The 20,633-nt window shown below is 37.8% G+C and overlaps 1 protein-coding gene across 6 annotated transcripts; it reads left to right on the top strand.

Moving 5' to 3' along the window:
* The first annotated feature begins 551 nt into the window (after window positions 1-551).
* Window positions 552-17,853, top strand: wt1a (WT1 transcription factor a). Of its 6 annotated transcripts, none has more exons than XM_081356417.1 (9): window positions 552-1,391; window positions 4,383-4,505; window positions 5,944-6,046; window positions 8,966-9,049; window positions 12,433-12,532; window positions 14,567-14,714; window positions 14,801-14,890; window positions 15,565-15,648; window positions 17,020-17,853. In XM_081356417.1, the coding sequence occupies exons 1-9, from the start codon at window positions 995-997 to the stop codon at window positions 17,139-17,141; spliced, it is 1,251 nt and encodes a 416-aa protein (XP_081212543.1). In that variant the 5' UTR covers window positions 552-994; the 3' UTR covers window positions 17,142-17,853. The 6 variants fall into 6 exon arrangements, with proteins under 6 accessions (XP_081212543.1, XP_081212541.1, XP_081212542.1 ...); XM_081356415.1 differs by having other exon boundaries at window positions 15,565-15,657; XM_081356416.1 differs by having other exon boundaries at window positions 566-1,391; window positions 8,969-9,049; window positions 15,565-15,657.
* Window positions 17,854-20,633: the final 2,780 nt, after the last annotated feature.

The raw sequence follows: 20,633 nt of genomic DNA, 5'->3' as shown, positions 1-20,633 counted from the left end.
TATTACTTTTTACGCCTATTATTTTCTAAAGTCGCCCTAAATTATAAAAGGGCAGCATTTGTATAATGCATATAAGACCGTCTGAGCGAGAGAGATAGAAAAAAAAAAAACATTAAGTTTGATGGATGTTAATGATAAAGCGCTAGCTTGCGCGCGGTCATTATGATGCTGTAAGGTCAGCGCCTCAAAATGTAGTCTTGAGACAAAATGAAAGACTATTTAACCGAAGCGTTAGAACAATGATTAGAACGACAGGCCTGTCCCTTCACAAACCAATTCAAATTCTGAATGCAATTCAACATAGATTTAAAATTAATTTCCACCTCTTAAATGTCCTTCAGATTTGTATATCACTTCAAGATATTACTGTACCTGCGCAGCCAAAGTCTGAAGTGCATTTAACAGTTTTATAGTCTCTGCTAAAATGTGTTTCAAAACTCATAAAAAGCCAGTCTCTGAATCATTGTTATGTATCCAGCCGACTCCCACAACACACAAACACACACACACACAGTTTATTGAGACTCCCTGCATGCTGTATGAGTATGGGAGGAGTATTGTACAGGGAGAAGTAAATGAATGAAGTGTTACACTCATCTTTCCCCACTAGCTCTGGCTCCTCCTCCTCCTCCTCCCGACTCCTCAGACTGGCTCTGTATGTGAGCTCCTAGGCCTCCAAAGAAAACAGACACGCAAGAAAGGAGGAACCTCTCTTCTGCTCTCCTCACTCCATTCACAGAGCCTGCGAGAACTTGCCCCTGCTGGGACCTCCCAACCGAGCCCCCGTTTTCTCTTCTCCCATTGTGTAATGGACTATTCTGGTTGAAAACGACATCGCCGCTTTTAACGAAGAGCCCTTTTTACTGGCCCTGACCCAACTTGACTTAGCGATGACACCTTGACTTTGGATTTTAGCACCAAATCGAACTCAAACCAGATCCTCGTTGGACCTCATCTCTCAGCTGGGCCGTTCAGGTGTTTCAAGTACCCGAAAATGGGTTCCGATGTACGTGACCTCAACGCTCTTCTCCCTCCCGTGCCCGCTCTGCCAGGGGGGAACGGTAACTGTGCCCTGCCCGTGAGCAGCACCCCGCAGTGGGCTCCTATGCTGGACTTTCACACCGGCGCATCCTACAGCTCGCTGGCCCCGCACTCCTTCATCAAGCAGGAGCCCAGCTGGGGCACGACCGACCCTCACGAAGACCCTCACTGTGGGCTGAGCGCCTTCACCGTGCACTTCTCTGGACAGTTCACTGGCACTGGGGCCTGCAGGTACGGGGCCTTCGGGGCTCCTACAGCCAGCCAGCCCCCATCCACCCAGCCCAGGATGTTCAGCAATAGCCCTTACCTGTCCAACTGCATGGACAGCCAGCCCAGCTCCAGGAATCAGGGTGAGAAACTCCTTTAATGTCACTGTAATTCGGTTCTGGGTCCTTTGTGTCATTGTTCCCGAACTGTTTGAATGAGTTAAGCCATAATTTGTCAATAGATATAAACATTTCTATTAATTATTAAGGGCACGAATCATCACATTTTACTGGAACGGGGCCTATAACTTTGCCTATTTTAGTTTAAATTGTATTTCAGTCATTTAGTTTAAATGTTGTCTGCTTAACACACATTTAATTGTCTTTTAGTAAAGATTGAAAAACAAAAGTACTTTTTTTTTAGTTGGGATCTTGTATGTCATTCCTCTCAGTTTCGTAACATTTTGAATTCGGACCATTTACATTACTCAACAGTTGGCCTAAAAGTCAATAAGTGTAAACCCATTAATTATTAGGGACAAGAAGCACCAAATTTATTGGCATGGGGCCTGTAACATGCTTATTTTAACTTCAGTTTAATTTCAGTCATTCAGTTTAAATATGTCTGCTTAATACATTAATTAAATTACATAGTAACGCTTGGGGGGGGGGGGAGCATTGTATTAAAAACAATGCTTTCTGAAAATGTAATTTTAATTAAGGAGAACTTCAGTGACAACTAAACCAAATATTTTTTATTGACAGTATATTTTACAAAACTTGAGCTTTTTAATGCGAGGAATTAGCGCAATTTACATTACTATTTTATAGGACAACTTTTGAAGAGAGTGTAGTGTGTCAGGATGTGAGCTTGTTTTAACAGTAATGTAGTAAGTGAGTAAATGCAATCTGTGATTTATCCATCACCAGGGCCATCACCTCACACATATTTGTCTGCCTTGAGTAATTATGTATCTCAATGCTCCTGTATTTGGCAAAACAGTTCCCAGTTATTTTACAGATATGCTCCAAACACCTCATCACACAGGCGTTTAATGCATGTTGGGTCATTGCTGTGTCAGTGTATAATGGACTTTAGGTTATTGGCTTGGGGGTTTCAACTTATGGGATAATAAAGATTTTGCAGTTAGACAAGAAAAATATTTTTTCTACCTTTTCATGATGACTAATTGCATGAAAACAAAGACGAAAAACTGCACCTGCTAATAATATTTCAAAAACTGAAAGATTATAATAAAGTGAAACTGATTTCAGTTAAGCCAAATGAAAAGAAACAATTTGTTAAATGAGATTTCATAAAGTAAATACATGTAGACAAATATACCATGAATAAATGTCTATTTGAAAACAAGTATCATTCGATAACTATATTATTGGATACTGTAATAATTAACAGACTTTTAAAAAAGAACATCCAATGATTTTCCAAAACGTGTTTTGAAGTTATAAATTATACAAAGAAAAATGTACAAGAAATATTTGATCCTTTCTGATGATGTGTCACTCGGACACCTGAGTTATTGGTTAATAATTTGATATTTTCTATGTATTTCATGACTACATAAATACATTTTCTCCTTCTCTCATTTGTCAATGAATGTCTTACAAAATGACTTGATATTTTGCAGTAACAACTTTAATCCATGTTGGTACGATTTTGTATAAATTCCACGTTATATCTACATATTTTGAAAATAAATATAAAATATATTTTTATGGAAAAATGTATGTGAACATATACACTGTAAATTATATAATCAATAAGTTACAACATACGTTTTTACAGTCAAAGCCAAAATTATTCAGACACCAGATATAATTTTTTATATATATATTTTACAAGTGGGTGCAGGACACTATAGTTAATTTATGTAAGTGAGGATATCAAGGTGTCTGAATAATGTTTGGTTTGACTGTACATTGCTTTTAACATTTTCAACCTTTTATATAAGTTATTCAAGACTTAACTCATTTTTTTAAGTCAGTTTAATGTAATTTAAGTTGAAATGACTTAAACATCCAAGTTGATTGTACTTAAAAATTTAAGGCAGCAACTTTCTTTTTTTTTTGACTGTGCAAATGATGAGCAGATTTTGCCCTCAATAATACAATAAGATAATCACTAATAATAAATAACTTCAGACATGGATCTTGTTTCGGGTGCTTGAGTTACCCCAGACATAGAAGAATTTATTTAAAACACTAACACTCCCTAAGACATCTGATAGTTTATAGTTCTAAAATGCATTTTGGAAATCTAAAGTTTACAATTAATTGTGGGTGCTGCCACTCTTCACAGTATCAGGCCACACTTAGAGCCAGTGACCAGCACTTCACTGACTCCCAGGTTAAAGCTCTTGCTGAGACCTGGTAGGGTGGAAGAGAAATGGTCATCTTTAATGAGTTTTTCTCTCTCTGAGGTGAAAGTGGTTGGCTTGTAATTAATGAAGATGGTGGTGGGAGACCATGATTTACGATGTTACGTCTGACCTGGGGTTAGACCGAGGCATGATTCACCCCCTAAACCTGGTGTCGGCTCTCGGCTACACCGTCCTGCCAGCGTTTGTTTTCCTCGCACAGCTTGTCCGCTCACCCCCGCTGGGCAATGGAGGGATGATTAGGATCCAAAGAAGAATATTCCTATTATCTGGAGAGTAGCTGTGTGTTTCTGTTTAATAACAGCTAATAGATATTTGCTGATGTTGTTTTTATTTCTGGCACATATATAGTATACATATTTGCATCTGAAATGCAAAAGTTTGAAGTTTATGGAATAATTAAGCAATTCTAAAATTACTAAAAGATAAATGGTATAAGACCTATAGTCGTGGCCACAACTGACGTCTTCACCCTTTATTCAAATATTATAAAAAATGTTGTAAGTATATTGTGTTGTTATACTTGGAGTCAATTGTTTTATTTGTGATAATGCAATGAAACATGCCAAATTGTGCAGACATAATTTTTGGCCAGGCTGTCATACTTTTTTATTTTTCTCTGCAACAGAAAACTTTATGGAATAATTAGACAATTCTAGAACAGAAGATCTATATTTCAAATATATGTAAAAAATGTTTAAAACATTATTGACTTCGTTTATATTATCTGTCCCAGGTTACGGCACAGTTGCTTTTGATGGAGGCACAAACTACGGACACACACCTTCCCACCACACCTCGCAGTTTCCCAACCATTCCTTTAAACACGAGGACCCCATCACGCAGCAAAGCAACATGGGTAAGCACAAACACACTAAATTACATTTTATTGTGTTTGTATAAATGCATTTAATGGAGGAGACTCTAATCTCCAAACACTTTCTGCGTGTTTGCTCTTTGAACTTAAATAGCAGTTTCTGTAATGTCATTCAGGGGGCAAGTTGCACAAAACGTCCCATCGCTGAACAGTAAATCAGCTCAAACTCTTCTTTCTCCCCATAGTCCTCTCTGCTCTTATGCACGTCATAATGTTTAAAATCAGCAAACAGCTAACCGGACGATTTGGTGTTCACTGTGCCGCAGTAAATTCTCCCTGAGGTCTCGGTGCTAGTGACCAGAAGACTCTGCGATGTAAGATCCCTTTCGGAATGTTTAGAACCACCATGGGACGCATTCACAATATGAGGGCCGGATGAGCCAAAGCAGCGATTCCTCATTTGCACTGGAAACGGAGAGCGAGGGGTCTGCGTGCTTTATGGCTTCAAAGAGACTCAGCCTGTTGTTTTCATAACTGCGAAGTGTAGTCGGCTGCGTCTCCATAACCCTCCCTCACGCTCATATTCCCTTTGTAAGCCGGACTACACCACACATGCTCGATCATGCGTTTAGCTGGAACTGCAAAGTTATGATACTCTTAGCATCCAGGCATGGTTATTTTCCATGGGGGACTCAAGAAAAACAAAGCGCGCAAATGTTCATTCTCGTTAATTTAATTATAGAGGGAATTATTCAAAATAAAATGTATTAAAGATCAAACACAATGTTGTTATCCAAGGTGTGATAGAGGAGAAAAAATAGAAAAGTTGTCGTTAAGGAAAAAAGTTAACTTATCACGTCATGTTTATTTATAAGTAATACATTGTACAATTGTCCCAATGTTCTGTACAACTTTTTTTTTTTTACAAAGACTGTTAATACACACAAAAGATGAATATAAAAAAAATGTATTTAAGTATTTGTATAATATTTTATAATTATTTTTTATAGTATTTATATAATGTTTATATTAATGCCTCTTTTAATATAAAATAGATCATATTGATATTATTTAGTACAGTAAATAATAATAATAATAATAATAATAATATAATAGATACATACAACATGATGTGTGTGTGTGTGTTATGGTAAACCCTACATTATGGAGACAAAATGTCCCCACAAAGATAGCGCAATATCCAAATTATGTTTGGACATTTTTTGATCCCCATGAGGAAAACAGCTTATAAATCATACGAGGTGATGTTTTTTGAAAATGTAAAAGTGCAAAAAGTTTTCTGTGATGGGTAGGTTTAGTGCAAAGGGATAGAATATACAGTTTGTACAGTATAAAAATCATTATGTCTATGGAAAGTTCCAATAAAACCTGAAAACACAACATTTGTGTGTGTGTATGGCCAATACAAAGTTTCAAATGCTATCAAAGGCTTCTCATTAATATGTGTGTTGCATTTCAGGTGACCAGCAGTATCCTGTCCCTCCTCCAGTGTACGGTTGTCACACTCCTTCTGACAGCTGTACAGGAAGTCAGGCTCTGCTCCTGAGGAACCCGTACAACAGGTAGGGCTGTCCATCACACAAATAACATCTCAAGGTCTTCTGAAACATGTTCCTCACACATGTTTGACTCCTTTCTCTCTGTCTGCAAGACATGTACATCATTGCGCTTCAGATGTTTCTGAAATGCTGCTTTAACTGAAAAACAGACGTCATGCAATTTAATATATATCTTAAAAGATAGGGGAAATATCCAGACAGGCTACAGACAGTCCAGCTGATAGTTGTCAGGACACTCTGGGCGCAGGAAGTTCAAATCCAGTTCTGTTCAATAACCAGGCCCGCGCAACAATCCGAGACGCTTCAAAATGTGTTATGGCGGCTCCAAAAAGTCACGCTGCCACTGAGCACGTAGAGGAAGCGGGGAAATTAAGTAACAAGAGGAGGAAAAGGAGGAAAACTTGTTCGTACAGGATGTTCAAATAAAGTTTCTGCTGGGATTTTTTTTAATGTGCATTATCAAAATACACTACGGTTCAAAAGTTTGGGGTCGGTAAGATTTTTAAAATGTTTTTAAAGAAGTCTCTTATGCTCACCATGGTCAAAATAAAGTAAAATTTCTGTGAAATTCACTGAATTTTCAGTCTTCAGTGTCACATGATCTTTCAGAAATCTTTCTAATGCTGATTTGCTGCTCAAGAAAAAATTGCTGCCTAATATTTTTGTGGAAACCGTGATACATTTTTTTTTCAAGATTCATTAAATTCAATGATTTAATGCATCCTTACTGAATAAAAGTATTCATTTCTATAAAAAATAAAATATTAATCTTACTAACCTCAAACTTTTGAATGGTTGTGTAATCCAATGTTAGGCAAACAAAAACATTTCTGAAAAATACGAGGAAATTGAGCACTAAACAAATCCCAAATTACAAGTGTCAGGGGTTAAAAATGCAAAATGGTGTAATTTCATTTGACAGAATATTGCCAAATCAAAGCTGGGTTCTGTCAAACATGCTTAATAAAGGTCAAGTGCTGAACAGCAGTGTGTACTACGCCAAGACAAACGCTTTAATCCACCACCCGTTTGCACTTTCAGACCAGCTCTGAATTCTTTCATTCTGATAAGTGGTTAACTGTTCTCGGTGGAGTTCCATTCGCAACTTTGTCTAACAGTACGAGTACTACAACCCCAAAATCATCTCACATTCCTCGGATGCTTTCGCCATGTTGTTTTTCCAGCGCAGAGGGAACATAAAGATTCAAAATAACAGAATTGGGATGATAAGAGGACTCTGACTCAGGTCAAACTGCATTTTCCAGTTCCCGCTTCTCTATGTTGTAATAAACAGGCAGCGAGGCGGCTGTGAATCCTCAAATCAAAATGCTGTGCCGCTTTTCAAATCAAATGCCTGGTACCTACAGCCCTGTATTTACACAGGCCTCCAGGTTAAAATTTTTTTTTTTTTTAGGTAGCACTAGGTGACTGGAATAAAAACATGTCCAGATTTTCAAAGTTAAATTAGGTTGTTGTTAATCTCAAAGGCAGATGTAGTGTAAACTATTCACAATCTACAGGCTTCCTGCATCTGCGTCTGGTGCGTCAAAAATGAAAAACAAAGATCCAGACCATGTTGTACAGGGAGTCTACCAGACCACTGTTATATCTGACCAAACTATTAGTTTTTTTCCGTGGATTTGACTCCGTTTAAAGCAATTTTCCAGCTTATGTTTAAAAAAAGTTATTTGAGCTGCAAAGCTGTATAAATCATAATATTTACAGTCGTTTTAAGGTTAGGCATTATGTTGTCATGTCATTGAATTGTAAAATTGGATATTACTTTACACACAGAAAAGATGAGTAAGCGTTTTTTTGCGCACTAAAACCACTGCACTTTAAACAATTATATGATCATAAGTTATGACAACATATGTTTTTACATTGCTTTAACTCATCAAAATAAGTTAAGCAATTCCAACTTCTTTTCTAAGTTATACAAGATTCAACTATTTTTTAAACAAGTCAGTTTAATGTAATTTAAGTTGAAATGACTTAAACAGCGTAGTTGATTGTACTTAAAAATTTAAGGCATTTTTTTTTACAGTGTGACATCAATTCTTCTGTTAAAACCTGTGCATTATCTACTTAAACTGCAAAAGCTGTTATAGTTATAGTCATTTTAAGTTTATGGTTTTAGGCATTACCTTGTCATGGAAATGAATTGTAAAATCTGATATAACTTCACACAGAATAGATTAGTAAGCAATTTTTGCTCTAAAATCATGTTATTGCATTTTGTTTACTGTATGTCATGTGGCTATACTTTTGAAACAGTGAGGATTTTAACATTCACGTTTGGCTCCATTTACCTCAATGTAATGCTAAATTGCCATAAATGCTGTTGGTAATTGAATTTAACGTGCTGAATATGTTATCATTACTGGAATAGTCCTGAAACATTTTTAACATGCATGTAAAAGGGCCATATGGCATAATTGTATTTTCTCAAAACAATCTCTTGATGCTGAAATACTGTTATGTTCCTTCAACAGTGAAGCAAGCACAGTACCAGGTACCAGTTCATACCGTCGTATTCTGTTGCCTGTCTATGATGAAACACTATGATGTCAGAGTTGCTGTAGATAAATTCAAACTATGTGTTCGGGTGAGCACCTGGCAGGGTAACTAATGGTTCTACGGACAGGCTTTTAATAACGTATGGCAGGTTTTTGGTCAGAGGGATGACCTGATTAACTGATCACCCCGGTGGTGTGGGTAAACTCCTTTTTTTTTCTGCGCATATGACACATTCATTCGCTGTTACCCAGGATGCCTTTGTCAAAAAGGCTATTTTTCATCCACACATTCTTTACATGTGACAGTGGTTGCTGGTTTTTAATATTAAGTGTGCTTGTTGTAAAGGAAAATACTGTACATGCATATTTTCTTAAATAGTGTTTCTGTTGTTTTCAATCCCAGCAGCGATAATTTATATCAAATGGCGTCACAGTTGGAGTGCATGGGGTGGAATCCTGTCAACCCTTTGGCATCCACTATAAAGAGGTAGGTCGACGCGACCCGCTCCTGTCATGTAGGAAATTCTTCTGTGATTCGGATAAGCACACATTTGCTTCAGCTTAGAGAAGAGAAGGACTTATAATAGGCTTCGTTTGAGCTGGTGCTTAATATGATAATAGGTCTGAATGCAAGTTGAATTATGTGTGCAAACCACATCGGTTTGGGTTCTGTTTCTTCTATGGAACATTGCCATGGATGTCAGAAAAGCCATTTTAAATTCATTGCAAATAGTTGAACACTGGCCAGAGCATTCATTAGGCTTTCTTACTGAAAACTGTTCTAAAATGTTGTGATAGAGTTTCCTGCGCTACTTATTTAACTGAATCAACAACGCGAAACAGAAAGCATGATCAATGTAGTCCGATACAAATTAAAGCTTCAAGCAGTGATGAATGGGCCCTCGCACTGGTGCCAACGCCACCCGGTGGCCTTAAGAAAACAGTGAACGGTGGGCAATATGTATTTAAATGGGTAAATATAGGAGGACTATATCAAAGTCGTTGATATGTGCCACAGTTCCTGCTACCAGCTGGTGGCGCTATGTCTATAACTAAATGTTGCATGTAGATGTCTTCAGGCCAGGACTTTTATGACAATGTTTGGGGCAGATTAGACATTGAGTTACAACTTCCTGTTTCATGGCATTAATAATTTGCTTTAACCCTAGCTAAGTGTTGCTAGCATGGACAGCGCGTCTCTGTTTCCTTCCACTGTAGAAAAATGAAGCCAAAATATCCCAGTAACAGCCATTTTCCATTACGTCGTTCAGAGCCAGAGTTTGCGCAGTAGTGATACTGAGGTTGAGCCGCGGTATCAAGGTTCTGTCCATACTCCTATTCCCGCAGACTCAAACCTATTGAAAAAATGTCTACGTGAAGAAAAAGACATCCTATATTTGAAGTGTAATTTGATTTGCTCGCGTCCCATTCGATTACATGGAGAGGGCGTGGTTTATGACCTATACTGCAGCGAGCCACCAGGGGGTGATCGAAATGCTTTGGCTTCACTTTTCAGGACTTGTGCGGCCCACTTGGGTTTAACATGTTTGTAGCATGTTGCTAGCATGTTTAACATTTGATATCATATTTTAATATTGTTTTAAATGTTAGGAGTGCATTGCAGTGTAAAACATGTCACTTCCTGTTGCCAGTATGTGGTGCTATGACTATAACAAAATATTGGGATGTAGATATCTTCAGGCCATGACTTTTAAGAAACGTGAAGATTGGGCCAGATTGGATATTGCATGTAGCCTACAAGTAAAAACTTCCTCTTTCATGTACTCAAATTACAATACGAATGACTCTAATGAGTCGGTTCTTTTTAGTGAATCAAAAACTGACAGCGCAACCAGTGTAGTCTTGATTCCTAAATGGATGACTCTTATGAGCCAGCTCACAAACATACTAGTGCAGTCTGACTGAACAAATTACTTCTGATTCTTTTTAGTGAATCAAACACATACAGCTTATACCTAACTTTGAGATCAAGTATGCGTTTTTTAGTAATATTTTAGTAGTGTGTTTAAAAACATAAAGCGCAACCAGTGTAGTCTGATTCCCCCCAAGCAAAAATCGTTTCCCCGCAACTTTCTTCTCATCTTTCTGTTTGTGCCAGAGAGTAGAGTGTGCACATACAGAATTAGCCTCTGTTTTGTCTGGCTAGAGAATGATATCCTGCCATATATTTCTGCCAGTGGCACCTCAGCCTTGACCAGGCCGAGCGTCGGCCCGCCGGGAGGAAGGGAGCCGCGCAGGGGGGAGGTGGAAGTGCATCAGTGCACAATGGGACAGCCTCTACTCCCCCTGGGACCCAAGCGAGAATCCGCAGTCACGTTCGGCCAGGCGGGGAGGAGGCTGTGACCTCTCTCCAGCCTCTCTGAAAGAGTCAGTGGAGCCCTGGGTGACGGAATGATTCATGTGCTGATAAATGAGAAGGACGGTGCTGGTTTCGGTTGAGGGAAAATCAGACACGCTGATCGATCCCAAGGGGGCTGCCATGGAAGCGTTGCTGTGGCTCCTCAATCCAAACTTAATCATTCCTATATACATCCAACAATCTAAAGCTCTTGGCATTCCTCCAAATCCCATGTCTGCCGCAAGACCAAGGTGGTTCGGCTTGGGCGAATGAATGAACTGTGAGAAGATTTACTGCAGGATGCTGTTTTGGACTGTCTTTCTGTCTGGCTGGTCTTGCATAGAGACAAAGAGAACTTTATACCTCATGAACTGTTACACAAAATTCGTGAAATTTTGTTCAAAGATTTTCGCAGTAACATAATGTGTGGTCTTTTCTCCAAAGGGGAAACATGGTGCAGAATTGTCTTGAGAAACATGTATTTACAGCGCGACGTAAAAAGGCATACCGCTGAGGTTCAGGCAGAAGTTCAACAGTGAGCAAGACCATACATTCCCCATTCATCTCTCTGACTGGCCCTACCTCAAATGTTTAGGGCAAAAATATTGCTCTTTGAAACAGGGAGCAATTTGCCCCAATGTCAGGATGAGTTACAAAGACATGAATCTGTGTATTTTATGGCTAGCAATGCCCTCTATATGTCATCCAAACTTTGTGAAATAATGCATAGAGAGATTTAGGAAGGACTTTATCTGCTGTCGTACATAAGTAGGAAAGTTATGAGGTAGAATTACATTTTGTGAGTTGCTATAGCTTGGAGCAGTTTTTGACATTTTTACATGCATCAAAAAGCATGTCTTAGTGATATTCTGGTTATTGCAATTGACTATAAAGTTTAAGACAAACAGATACAGACACAAATTAAATGTTTTTCCTCAACAAATAACAGATCTCCACACTACTTTAATCAGTATTTTGTCTTATTTTTTTAGTAAAAATAGCTGATACTATGACTTGTTTTCCATGTATTTACAAAAATGTTTTTTTTTTTAAGATTTAAAGATTTTTTTAACGTTTAAAAGAAATCTCTTATGCTCACCTAGGTTACATTTATTTGATAAATAATACAGTAAAAAGAGTTGAAATGAAATAGTATTTCAGTTCAAATAAATTTAGAAATCATTCTAATATGCTGAAAATAATAAGAAAGATTTCTTATTATTATCAATGTTGACAACAGGTGTGTTGCTTTATATTTTAGTGGAAATGTGATGCATTCTTTTTTTGGGGGATTTTTTGATAAAAGAAAGTTTTAAAAAAGCATTTATTTGAAAAAGAAATCTTTTGTAAAATGATAAAAACTGTCGCTTATTTTTTAATCTCACTGATCCCAAACTTATCACATTATTTATACTTGTAGCAATCAGTTTGCATTTCCAGTTCTCTGAAAAAGCTCACTTTATTCCACCTGATCACAATAACGAAATATTCTCCCCTCTGAACACAAACAGTCATGCAGGAGGGTATGAGAGCGACCCCAGCACACCCATGGTCTACAGCTGCAGCACGCAGTACCGCATCCACACCCACGGTGTCTTCAGAGGCCTTCAGGTCAGTATCTCTAACTCACGGCACACTTGAGTTCACTCCCAGGACACACTAAGATTCTTTGTGCTCTTGGGATGTGCTCACAATGGGCCAAGGTCAGGCCAAGGCGTACAAAGACACACAGGGACTTGCATACTCAACCCTTAATCAAAAGGTTGATTATACAACTTGCTGAAATGAATAACTCAAAAAGAAAAAGAAAAGATTTAGAAGTGTAATACAGTGCCTTAAATAACTAATAAAAAAAGAGACAAATGTAATTTAAAAAGAAGGTGCTGAAGAGAACCATCTGACGCAATGAGAAGGCTATGCGAGAGGAAGCAGGCCCCTGCCAAAATAGCTGAGAGATTTGAAAGGCATTTGAGGATGAAAAGCGAAGAGGAATCACTTTAAAAAGTCCATTAGCCGTAAAGCTGCAGTTTCCAGTTGCCTGCTGCTCATGCATATAAATCATTAGCTCTTAATTAATGTCTGTCAGCGGCCTTAAAGCAGTAAAAGAAGAGATACTCCAGAGCTGCTCTCGTTCAGAATGGGATGCCTTTCTCCACTTCTCTGTTTACTCTTTCTTTTCTTATTGTATAAATGCGTGATGGCCAATTTTTCAGCTGGGGGGGGGGGGAGGTAGATAGATAGATAGATAGATAGATAGATAGATAGATAGATAGATAGATAGATAGATGGATGACAGACAGGTGGATGGATGGATGGATGGATGGATGGATAAGATAAAGATAGATAGATAGATAGATAAATGTCAGATGGATAGATAGATAGATTGATAGATAGATAGATAGGATAAAGATAGATAGGATAAAGATAGATAGATAGATAGATAGATAGATAGATAGATAGATAGATAGATAGATAGATAGATAGATAGATAGATAGATAGATAGATAGATAGATAGATAGATAGATAGATAGATAGATAGATAGATAGATAGATGACAGACAGGTGGATGGATGGATGGATGGATGGATGGATGGATGGATGGATGGATGGATGGATGGATGGATGGATAAGATAAAGATAGATAGATAGATAGATAGATAGATAGATAGATAGATAAATGTCAGATGGATAGATAGATAGATTGATAGATAGATAGATAGGATAAAGATAGATAGATAGATAGATAGATAGATAGATAGATAGATAGATAGATAGATAGATAGATAGATAGATAGATAGATAGATAGATAGAAAAGTGACAGACAGATAGATAGATGTATGCATGGATGGATGGATGGATGGATGGATGGATAGATAGATAAGATAAAGATAGATAGATAGATAGATAAATGTCAGATGGATAGATAGATAGATTGATAGATAGATAGATAGGATAAAGATAGATAGATAGATAGATAGATAGATAGATAGATAGATAGATAGATAGATAGATAGATAGATAGATAGATAGATAGATAGATAGATAGATAGATAGATAGAAAAGTGACAGACAGATAGATAGATGTATGCAAATGTATACAATACATTAGTTAAAATTGATCATTTAGAACAGCTAATCTGAACTAAACTGTCACATACAAATCAGACGTAGCATGCTAGCCCGCTGGGGTGTATTGCCTAGCCTGCTGTGTTATCATCCCCGTGGGGTCAATATATAAGTCTGGCACTACAGCAGTAGAACAGTTTTAGTAATTTACTTATCAATAACACTTAACACTCATTCATTACCATGCCAGCGTGCGGAAACGCCATTATGCTAAGCACTAGTTAATTAAGAGCAGATGGGCTTTAGCAGTGGGCAAATGAGGGAAACGGGAGGAACAGGGGGAGTGAAGCAGTGAAATAAGGTCTGCCTAACGTCCGTGACTAACCGTTCACAGTTAGAGCTCATATCAGTAGCATGGGTAAATCTGAATAATCATTTCACAGCTAATTCTGCAGTAATGAACCGATTGGGCATGCTAATCATTAGCGGTTTTCCGCATGGGCAGTGGGTTTGGATGTCTTGTTTGGTGCGCAGCGTTCGCTGTAGCCCGAATTGAATGTTGTCGACTTTCTCACAGGATGTGCGGAGAGTACCTGGCATTACACCCGCCATTGTGCGTTCATCTGAGACCAACGAAAAAAGGCCGTTCATGTGCGCCTACCCGGGCTGTAACAAAAGATACTTTAAACTTTCTCACTTACAGATGCACAGTCGTAAACACACAGGTAAGACAACCCACAAATGTTTTTAAATACCATTAGCACAAATGCTAAGGTTATCATTAACATGTTTGGTTGTATTAAACTCATAGGGGAGAAACCCTATCAGTGTGACTTCACAGACTGTGGTCGCAGGTTCTCCAGATCAGACCAGCTAAAACGACACCAGAGAAGACACACAGGTTTGCGCCTCTCTGTCCCTTATTATTTCTGTCTTCCTGTTGCTGTTTTCCCTCTGGTATTTCCTTGTAGCATGTGAAACTCTTCAGTAAGGGACACAAACGATTAGAGCTTCAGATCTAAGCCCTCTTGTGAAAAAGAAGTATAGTTTATCACATGAATACTTGTTACGTAGATTTATTGATTTTTGGATTTCCCACAATCCCCAAACTCACATGCTGAATTTGGAACCGCATACTAGCATACTACTCTTTCTAGTTCTGCCACAGAAAGATATGGTAAAATTAGAGTAGTATACTAGCATGCGAATTCACCAATAGAAACACTGCCATGCAAGTAGAATCATGCTAATGATGCTAATTCCTCATATCTTGTACAAAAAGGTGTGATAACACAGTCTGCAGTTGTTGACTTAAGGTCGGCTAAATGTTTACATTTTCGCTCGCGTTCCAAGTGTGTGAAAACATTAGTTTTATGAGTTAACATTTAGCACAAGTGTTTGCTGATGTATTGCTATCTGGCCGGACTCTCTTTGGACATTGATCTCACATACTTAATACAAGAGGATTTTTTCTCTCTGACACATTTTGGCATGGTCTCTCTACTGTAGTCTGTACCCGTTCTCTCCTTGTGTGTGTGAGTGTGACCACACTTGTATGTTCCTGTGTGTGTGTAGGCGTTAAGCCATTCCAGTGCGAAACCTGTCAGAGAAAGTTCTCACGGTCAGACCACCTTAAGACCCACACCCGGACACATACAGGTAAAACAAGTGCGTAAACCTTTTCATTTTTTCATGATTTGCTCCTCTCTTTCCACTCTTTGAATAGTTGAAGTTTTAGAGGTCACCTTTATTTAGCATTATGTTATCAGTTTGTATTCAAAAGCGAATGCTAAAATATCTTTAACTAAATTGTAGTGGTTCTTAACTACGGATAGACTACGGAGCGTCTAAAGGGACATGGTGGTGGAACAAATATGGGATGGGGGAAAAAAATATTTCAGTGCTTTTGCATTCTCTCATAAAAGCTTTGAATTCCCCAGAGAAACCTCTGAGTTCCTCTGAGAAACTTTGCATTCACTCGCAAAGAACTCAAAAGGTTTGCGAGCGAATGCAAAGATGCTCGGATGAGCTCAAACATTTTTCAAGTAAACGCAAAGTTTCTTGAGGGAACACAAAACATTTGCAAGAGAATGTAAAAGCATTGAAATAAAAATTTTCCTCCCATCTCATTTTTTTTTTTTTTTACATCACTGTCCCTAAGGTCTCCATATTTAACCAAAATATTTATTACCAGTACTTTTTTTTAATTTAAAATGTTACCAGTTCTTTAATATTGAGTCAGTTTTCCTCTTCTAGAGAAAAATAAATCAACCTCTTTAAATAGTCAGATGTAAATTCAAAATTTTGAACCGTCTATGCATTTAATAAAGATGAAAAAAATATTAAAATAAATTTGTGACTATTGAGATCATAAAACACATTTGGCATAAATATAATGGATACATATAATACATAAATGAAACAAAAAACTATATTGAAATATATCATCGATCTTGAAACGGATTTTTCAATCGTGAATCATTTGTTATAAGCATAAATTTAGCACTGAATTAATGGAGAGGTTGTGTGGCGTCATTCATGGCAAACGTAAAAAAAAAAAAAAAAAGCCCTAAAAATAAGACTGAAATTTATTAGCATTATCATAAATAGGACAGGCCCAACAATTTACAAAATTATTACTATAACTAAAGGCTTTGTAGAAAAAATTGATTTCTGAATATATTGAATTTTAATGAATGTCAGTGACAAGTGACTGATGAATTCCTACCAATTTTCAACCAACCAGCAAACAAACATACAAACAAACAAATAATTGGTGTTTTCTCCTTTTAATAAGTAAATTATTTAAATAATATTTTAAATATTTTATTTTGTTAGCTAAATTTATGATTTTTTTATTTTATTTTTTTTATATCAAATTTATATAACTTTTTTTGAGAAATATAGAAATATAACACACCAGTGTTATTAGGTGACCTCAATATTATTTAATAATGCTGCTATTCCTTATTGCTCTCTACTTTTACCTTCGATTCCATCCTAATGTTTGTATGTTTTTCTCTCTTTCAGGTGAGAAACCCTTCAACTGCAGATGGCCTAACTGTCAGAAGAAGTTTGCCAGGTCTGATGAGCTTGTCCGGCACCACAATATGCACCAGAGGAATCTGACGAAGCTGCAGCTGGCCATCTGAGCCGCGTCCCATTGGCAGTGGCTCCTCCTGGGTGCTGGTGCGGCCCCGTCCCAAAGCATAAACTGCAGCTTGTTTAAGGAAAAGCAAAAGTCTGTTTTCCTTTATAATAGTTCAGGTGATGCATGTGCAGTGCCCCCTAGAGGCAGCTCGCAACGGGCCCTTATAAAACACTACAGCGGTGTCAATGTACAAGTATCTGTTTCCAGTGAGGAAACCTTATGTCTTTTAATAAGATTTTGAGGTTTGGGATGTGAAATATTATGTATCTAACAATTAATTAAGTAGTGTTTAGACTAATTTATTATGTTTGTTGTAAATTAAACTCTTCAAACTATCCGTCCTCAACATGTTGTATCTGGAATTGTAAAACTCTCTCCACTGAAGTGCTCATCCATGCTGTTTATAAAAATACACTCTTTTTGACCTTACCAGTTAATTTATGAGTAGGTCACACTGGTTATGTGGCTGAGCGATTGTGGTCAAGTTGTATATATTAGTTTCAATCCTCAGCCAAAACACCAAAAAAAAAAAATCTAGGCAAAATTCTGTTTATGGGAAACGTAAAGAAATGTGAAACATATTTGGATGGAAATTTTGTTTTTGGTTTTTTTGAATGAGCTTTATTTGTATGTTTGTCGTATATATCTGTTATCGACAGTCATTGTTTTTTTGTACAAAAAATTAAACTTTTGGCATCAACTTGAAATGTGAAGCACTGATTCTGCCCTGAATTCATTTTTTTTAAATTTTATGGAGAGAATTTTTTAAATTATGACTTAATAATTATTTGCTCATTTTGATTTTGGGCTTTATTTTATAAATCTGCTGGTAATTTATAATAAATGAATTTGGCTGTATATTTTCTTTAGCAAAGTAAGTGGTAGTTCTTCAGATATATAGTATAGAGCTGGTAAGTCCCGCCCATCCGTTAAACCCCAAGTGGACCTCTAGGTTGAAAAATCGTCAATGCAAGTGAATGGGAGAAAATAATTATTTTCTGGTCCCGTTTGAATTGTGCCATGAATGTGAACATATGTTGTCTGTGAATTTTTTATATAATTTTTCATGTTACGAGTTTGACAGTATATGGTATGATTCTTCGGCTAGCAGTTGTGGAAAAGACATAACAAGAAAGACTACATGTCGCCTATGTGACGTCACCCCATAAAGTTGACTTACCCGTGGTTTTCGCCAACCTCAACGATTTTGTCCTCTCCCTGAAAGAAGGCGGTGAAGTGCACCAAAGACAGCCATGTTTAGCGGGATCCGTGAGCTAGTGTCCGTGTGCGAGTGGTGGTGACGTTTCAAACACGTCGAAAGCAGCGAAGAGTTGTAGTCCACAATGTGCTCTCACACAGTCTAACCGTATCAAACTTCTACCCGCTAAATTGTAGCATTCTTTACACGAAAAATTATATTAAAAATTCACATTCACATACTCTATAGCGCTGGTAAGTCCCGCCCCTTCCGCTAACCCCACTGGACCTCTAGGTTGAAAAATCGTCAATGCAAGTGAATGTGAGAAAATAATTATTTTCTGGTCCCTTATGAATGTGAACATATGTTGTCTGTGAATTTTTAATATAATTTTTCGTGTGAAGAATGCTACAATTTAGCGGAGTTTGATATGGTTAGACTTTGTGTGAGAGCACTTTGTGGACTACAACTCTTCGCAGCTTTCGACGGGAATCTGAAGAACAGCCCATTTGGTTTGAATGGTGACATTTGGGTACAAAACACACAGGCATCTCGATCTGTCTCCATAGATTATTGCAGCATTAGCACCGTGATTTGACAAGTGGAGGGAAAATGTGTTATGGGGTGACATCACATAGGCGACATGTAGTCTTTCTCGTTATGTCTTTTCCACAACTGCTAGCCGAAGAATCATACCATATACTGTCAAACTCGTAACATAAAAAATAATATAAAAAATTCACATACAACATATGTTCACATTCATGGTACAATTCAAACGGGACCAGAAAATAATTATTTTCTCCCATTTACTTGCATTGACGATTTTTAAACCTAGAGGTCCACTTGGGGTTTTACGGATGGGCGGGACTTACCAGCTCTATACTGTCTATAGGGACAACAGGTTCAGTTTCACCCTTGGTTTTAGCGACACCGGTGGCCGTTAAGTGAACTGCAGCCAGCAATTTATTGCTCGTGCTGCTCAAGTAGGTCTAGCACTCGTGTAACGTAAAAAAGACTGAATGTTATTCAAGGCCCCGATATAATGACGTCGAAGTTCTTTCTTGTTCTAAGTTTAGAAGTAAAAAGAAGTTGGAAATACCTTTGCAGTCATCTCGACGCCATCCACGCTGCTGAGAGCGACGTTTAGATGAAAATATGTGACGCGCGCTTTTCAATAACAAAATAAACACACAACATAAATGACAACGGTGAGAAAACCAAGAAAGCATCTGATCATAGCGATGTGGATGTGTCTGCAGCAGCACTGCGATTCACCGGGCATCATGTCGACAGATGAGGTAGGCCTAACTATTAGACTGTTGATAGTTTGATTATAGAGTAGCTAGTCTAACGTTATGCCTAGATCTTGGTATGTGATGTGAGAGTTTGAATTAATACCTTCTTTTTTTGCGTGACACATTGACATTAGAGTACAGAATGGCTCTTTTGATCGACATTATGCTTAACATTGTATAATTTCACGTGTCAACGGAAGAGAGGCTCTCGGTAGTGCGCTTAAACGTCACATCCTTTTGATTTTCCCGGCAAAAACGTCCCGACTCCTTCACATAAAAACCAGTCTACAGGCTTCATAGACAACATAGAAATTCGGGAAGGTCTCGTTTGAAAAGTTTCCTTATAAGCTGTTGACACATTGCCAATAAAATTGTGATTAGCCTAAGACAAAAATTGGAAATAGAACCTACAATCACATTTTGTTTCATTCAACTAAGGCCTCCCTGCAACCATACATACTCTATATTAAAACCCCCATGAAAATGTACAGCTATCTGCTGATATTTTATCTTTATCTGGAGCCCAAGTTGTGGCCGTCTAGCCTTTTCCATCTCAAACAATTTGCTTGGCCCCCAGTGCTGCGTAAATCAGCGAGCTTCTCCACCCTATTACTCATGCCGAAAAGTCCCGCTATATCTCACAGAGACAGCGCTTAATCTTTGTCCTAGATTTGGTCCGAGTGCCCTTTGAAGGCGAGGTGGCTGCTTTATGTAACTCCGGCACAGTCCACTTCCAATGGACTCTGGGTGCGTTTTTACTCGCCACTTCAAATCGAAAGAATAATTGGTCTTGAAATGGAGATCTTCAAATGGGGGCAGGCGAAAGAAACTTTAGCACCGCACCATCTTGAAATGACCAATGACTAGCAGTCTTGTGTTTGATAGTTGTTGGCCAGGGGACATAATGGGTTTGGGGTCAAAACTAATGATAGACAAAGCCTGCAATTCTGTTTTTATCTCAGTTTCTCCTTCTCCCTATATGTGTGTACCTTCATTT

Source organism: Scardinius erythrophthalmus (genome assembly GCF_964197995.2).
Source record: "Scardinius erythrophthalmus genome assembly, chromosome: 24".
NCBI classification, from domain to species: domain Eukaryota; kingdom Metazoa; phylum Chordata; class Actinopteri; order Cypriniformes; family Leuciscidae; genus Scardinius; species Scardinius erythrophthalmus.
This window is presented reverse-complemented; position numbering and strand designations above follow the sequence as displayed.

What these genes read in the sequence shown, in the direction of transcription:
- wt1a (XM_081356415.1), top strand. Translation starts at nt 995, where the DNA reads ATGGGTTCCGATGTACGTGACCTCAACGCTCTTCTCCCTCCCGTGCCC. An exon ending in CTGAGGAACCCGTACAACAG is followed by an intron (nt 6,047 to 8,965) that starts GTAGGGCTGTCC and finishes TTTCAATCCCAG; the next exon opens with CAGCGATAATTTATATCAAA. An exon ending in GCACAGTCGTAAACACACAG is followed by an intron (nt 14,715 to 14,800) that starts GTAAGACAACCC and finishes TTAAACTCATAG; the next exon opens with GGGAGAAACCCTATCAGTGT.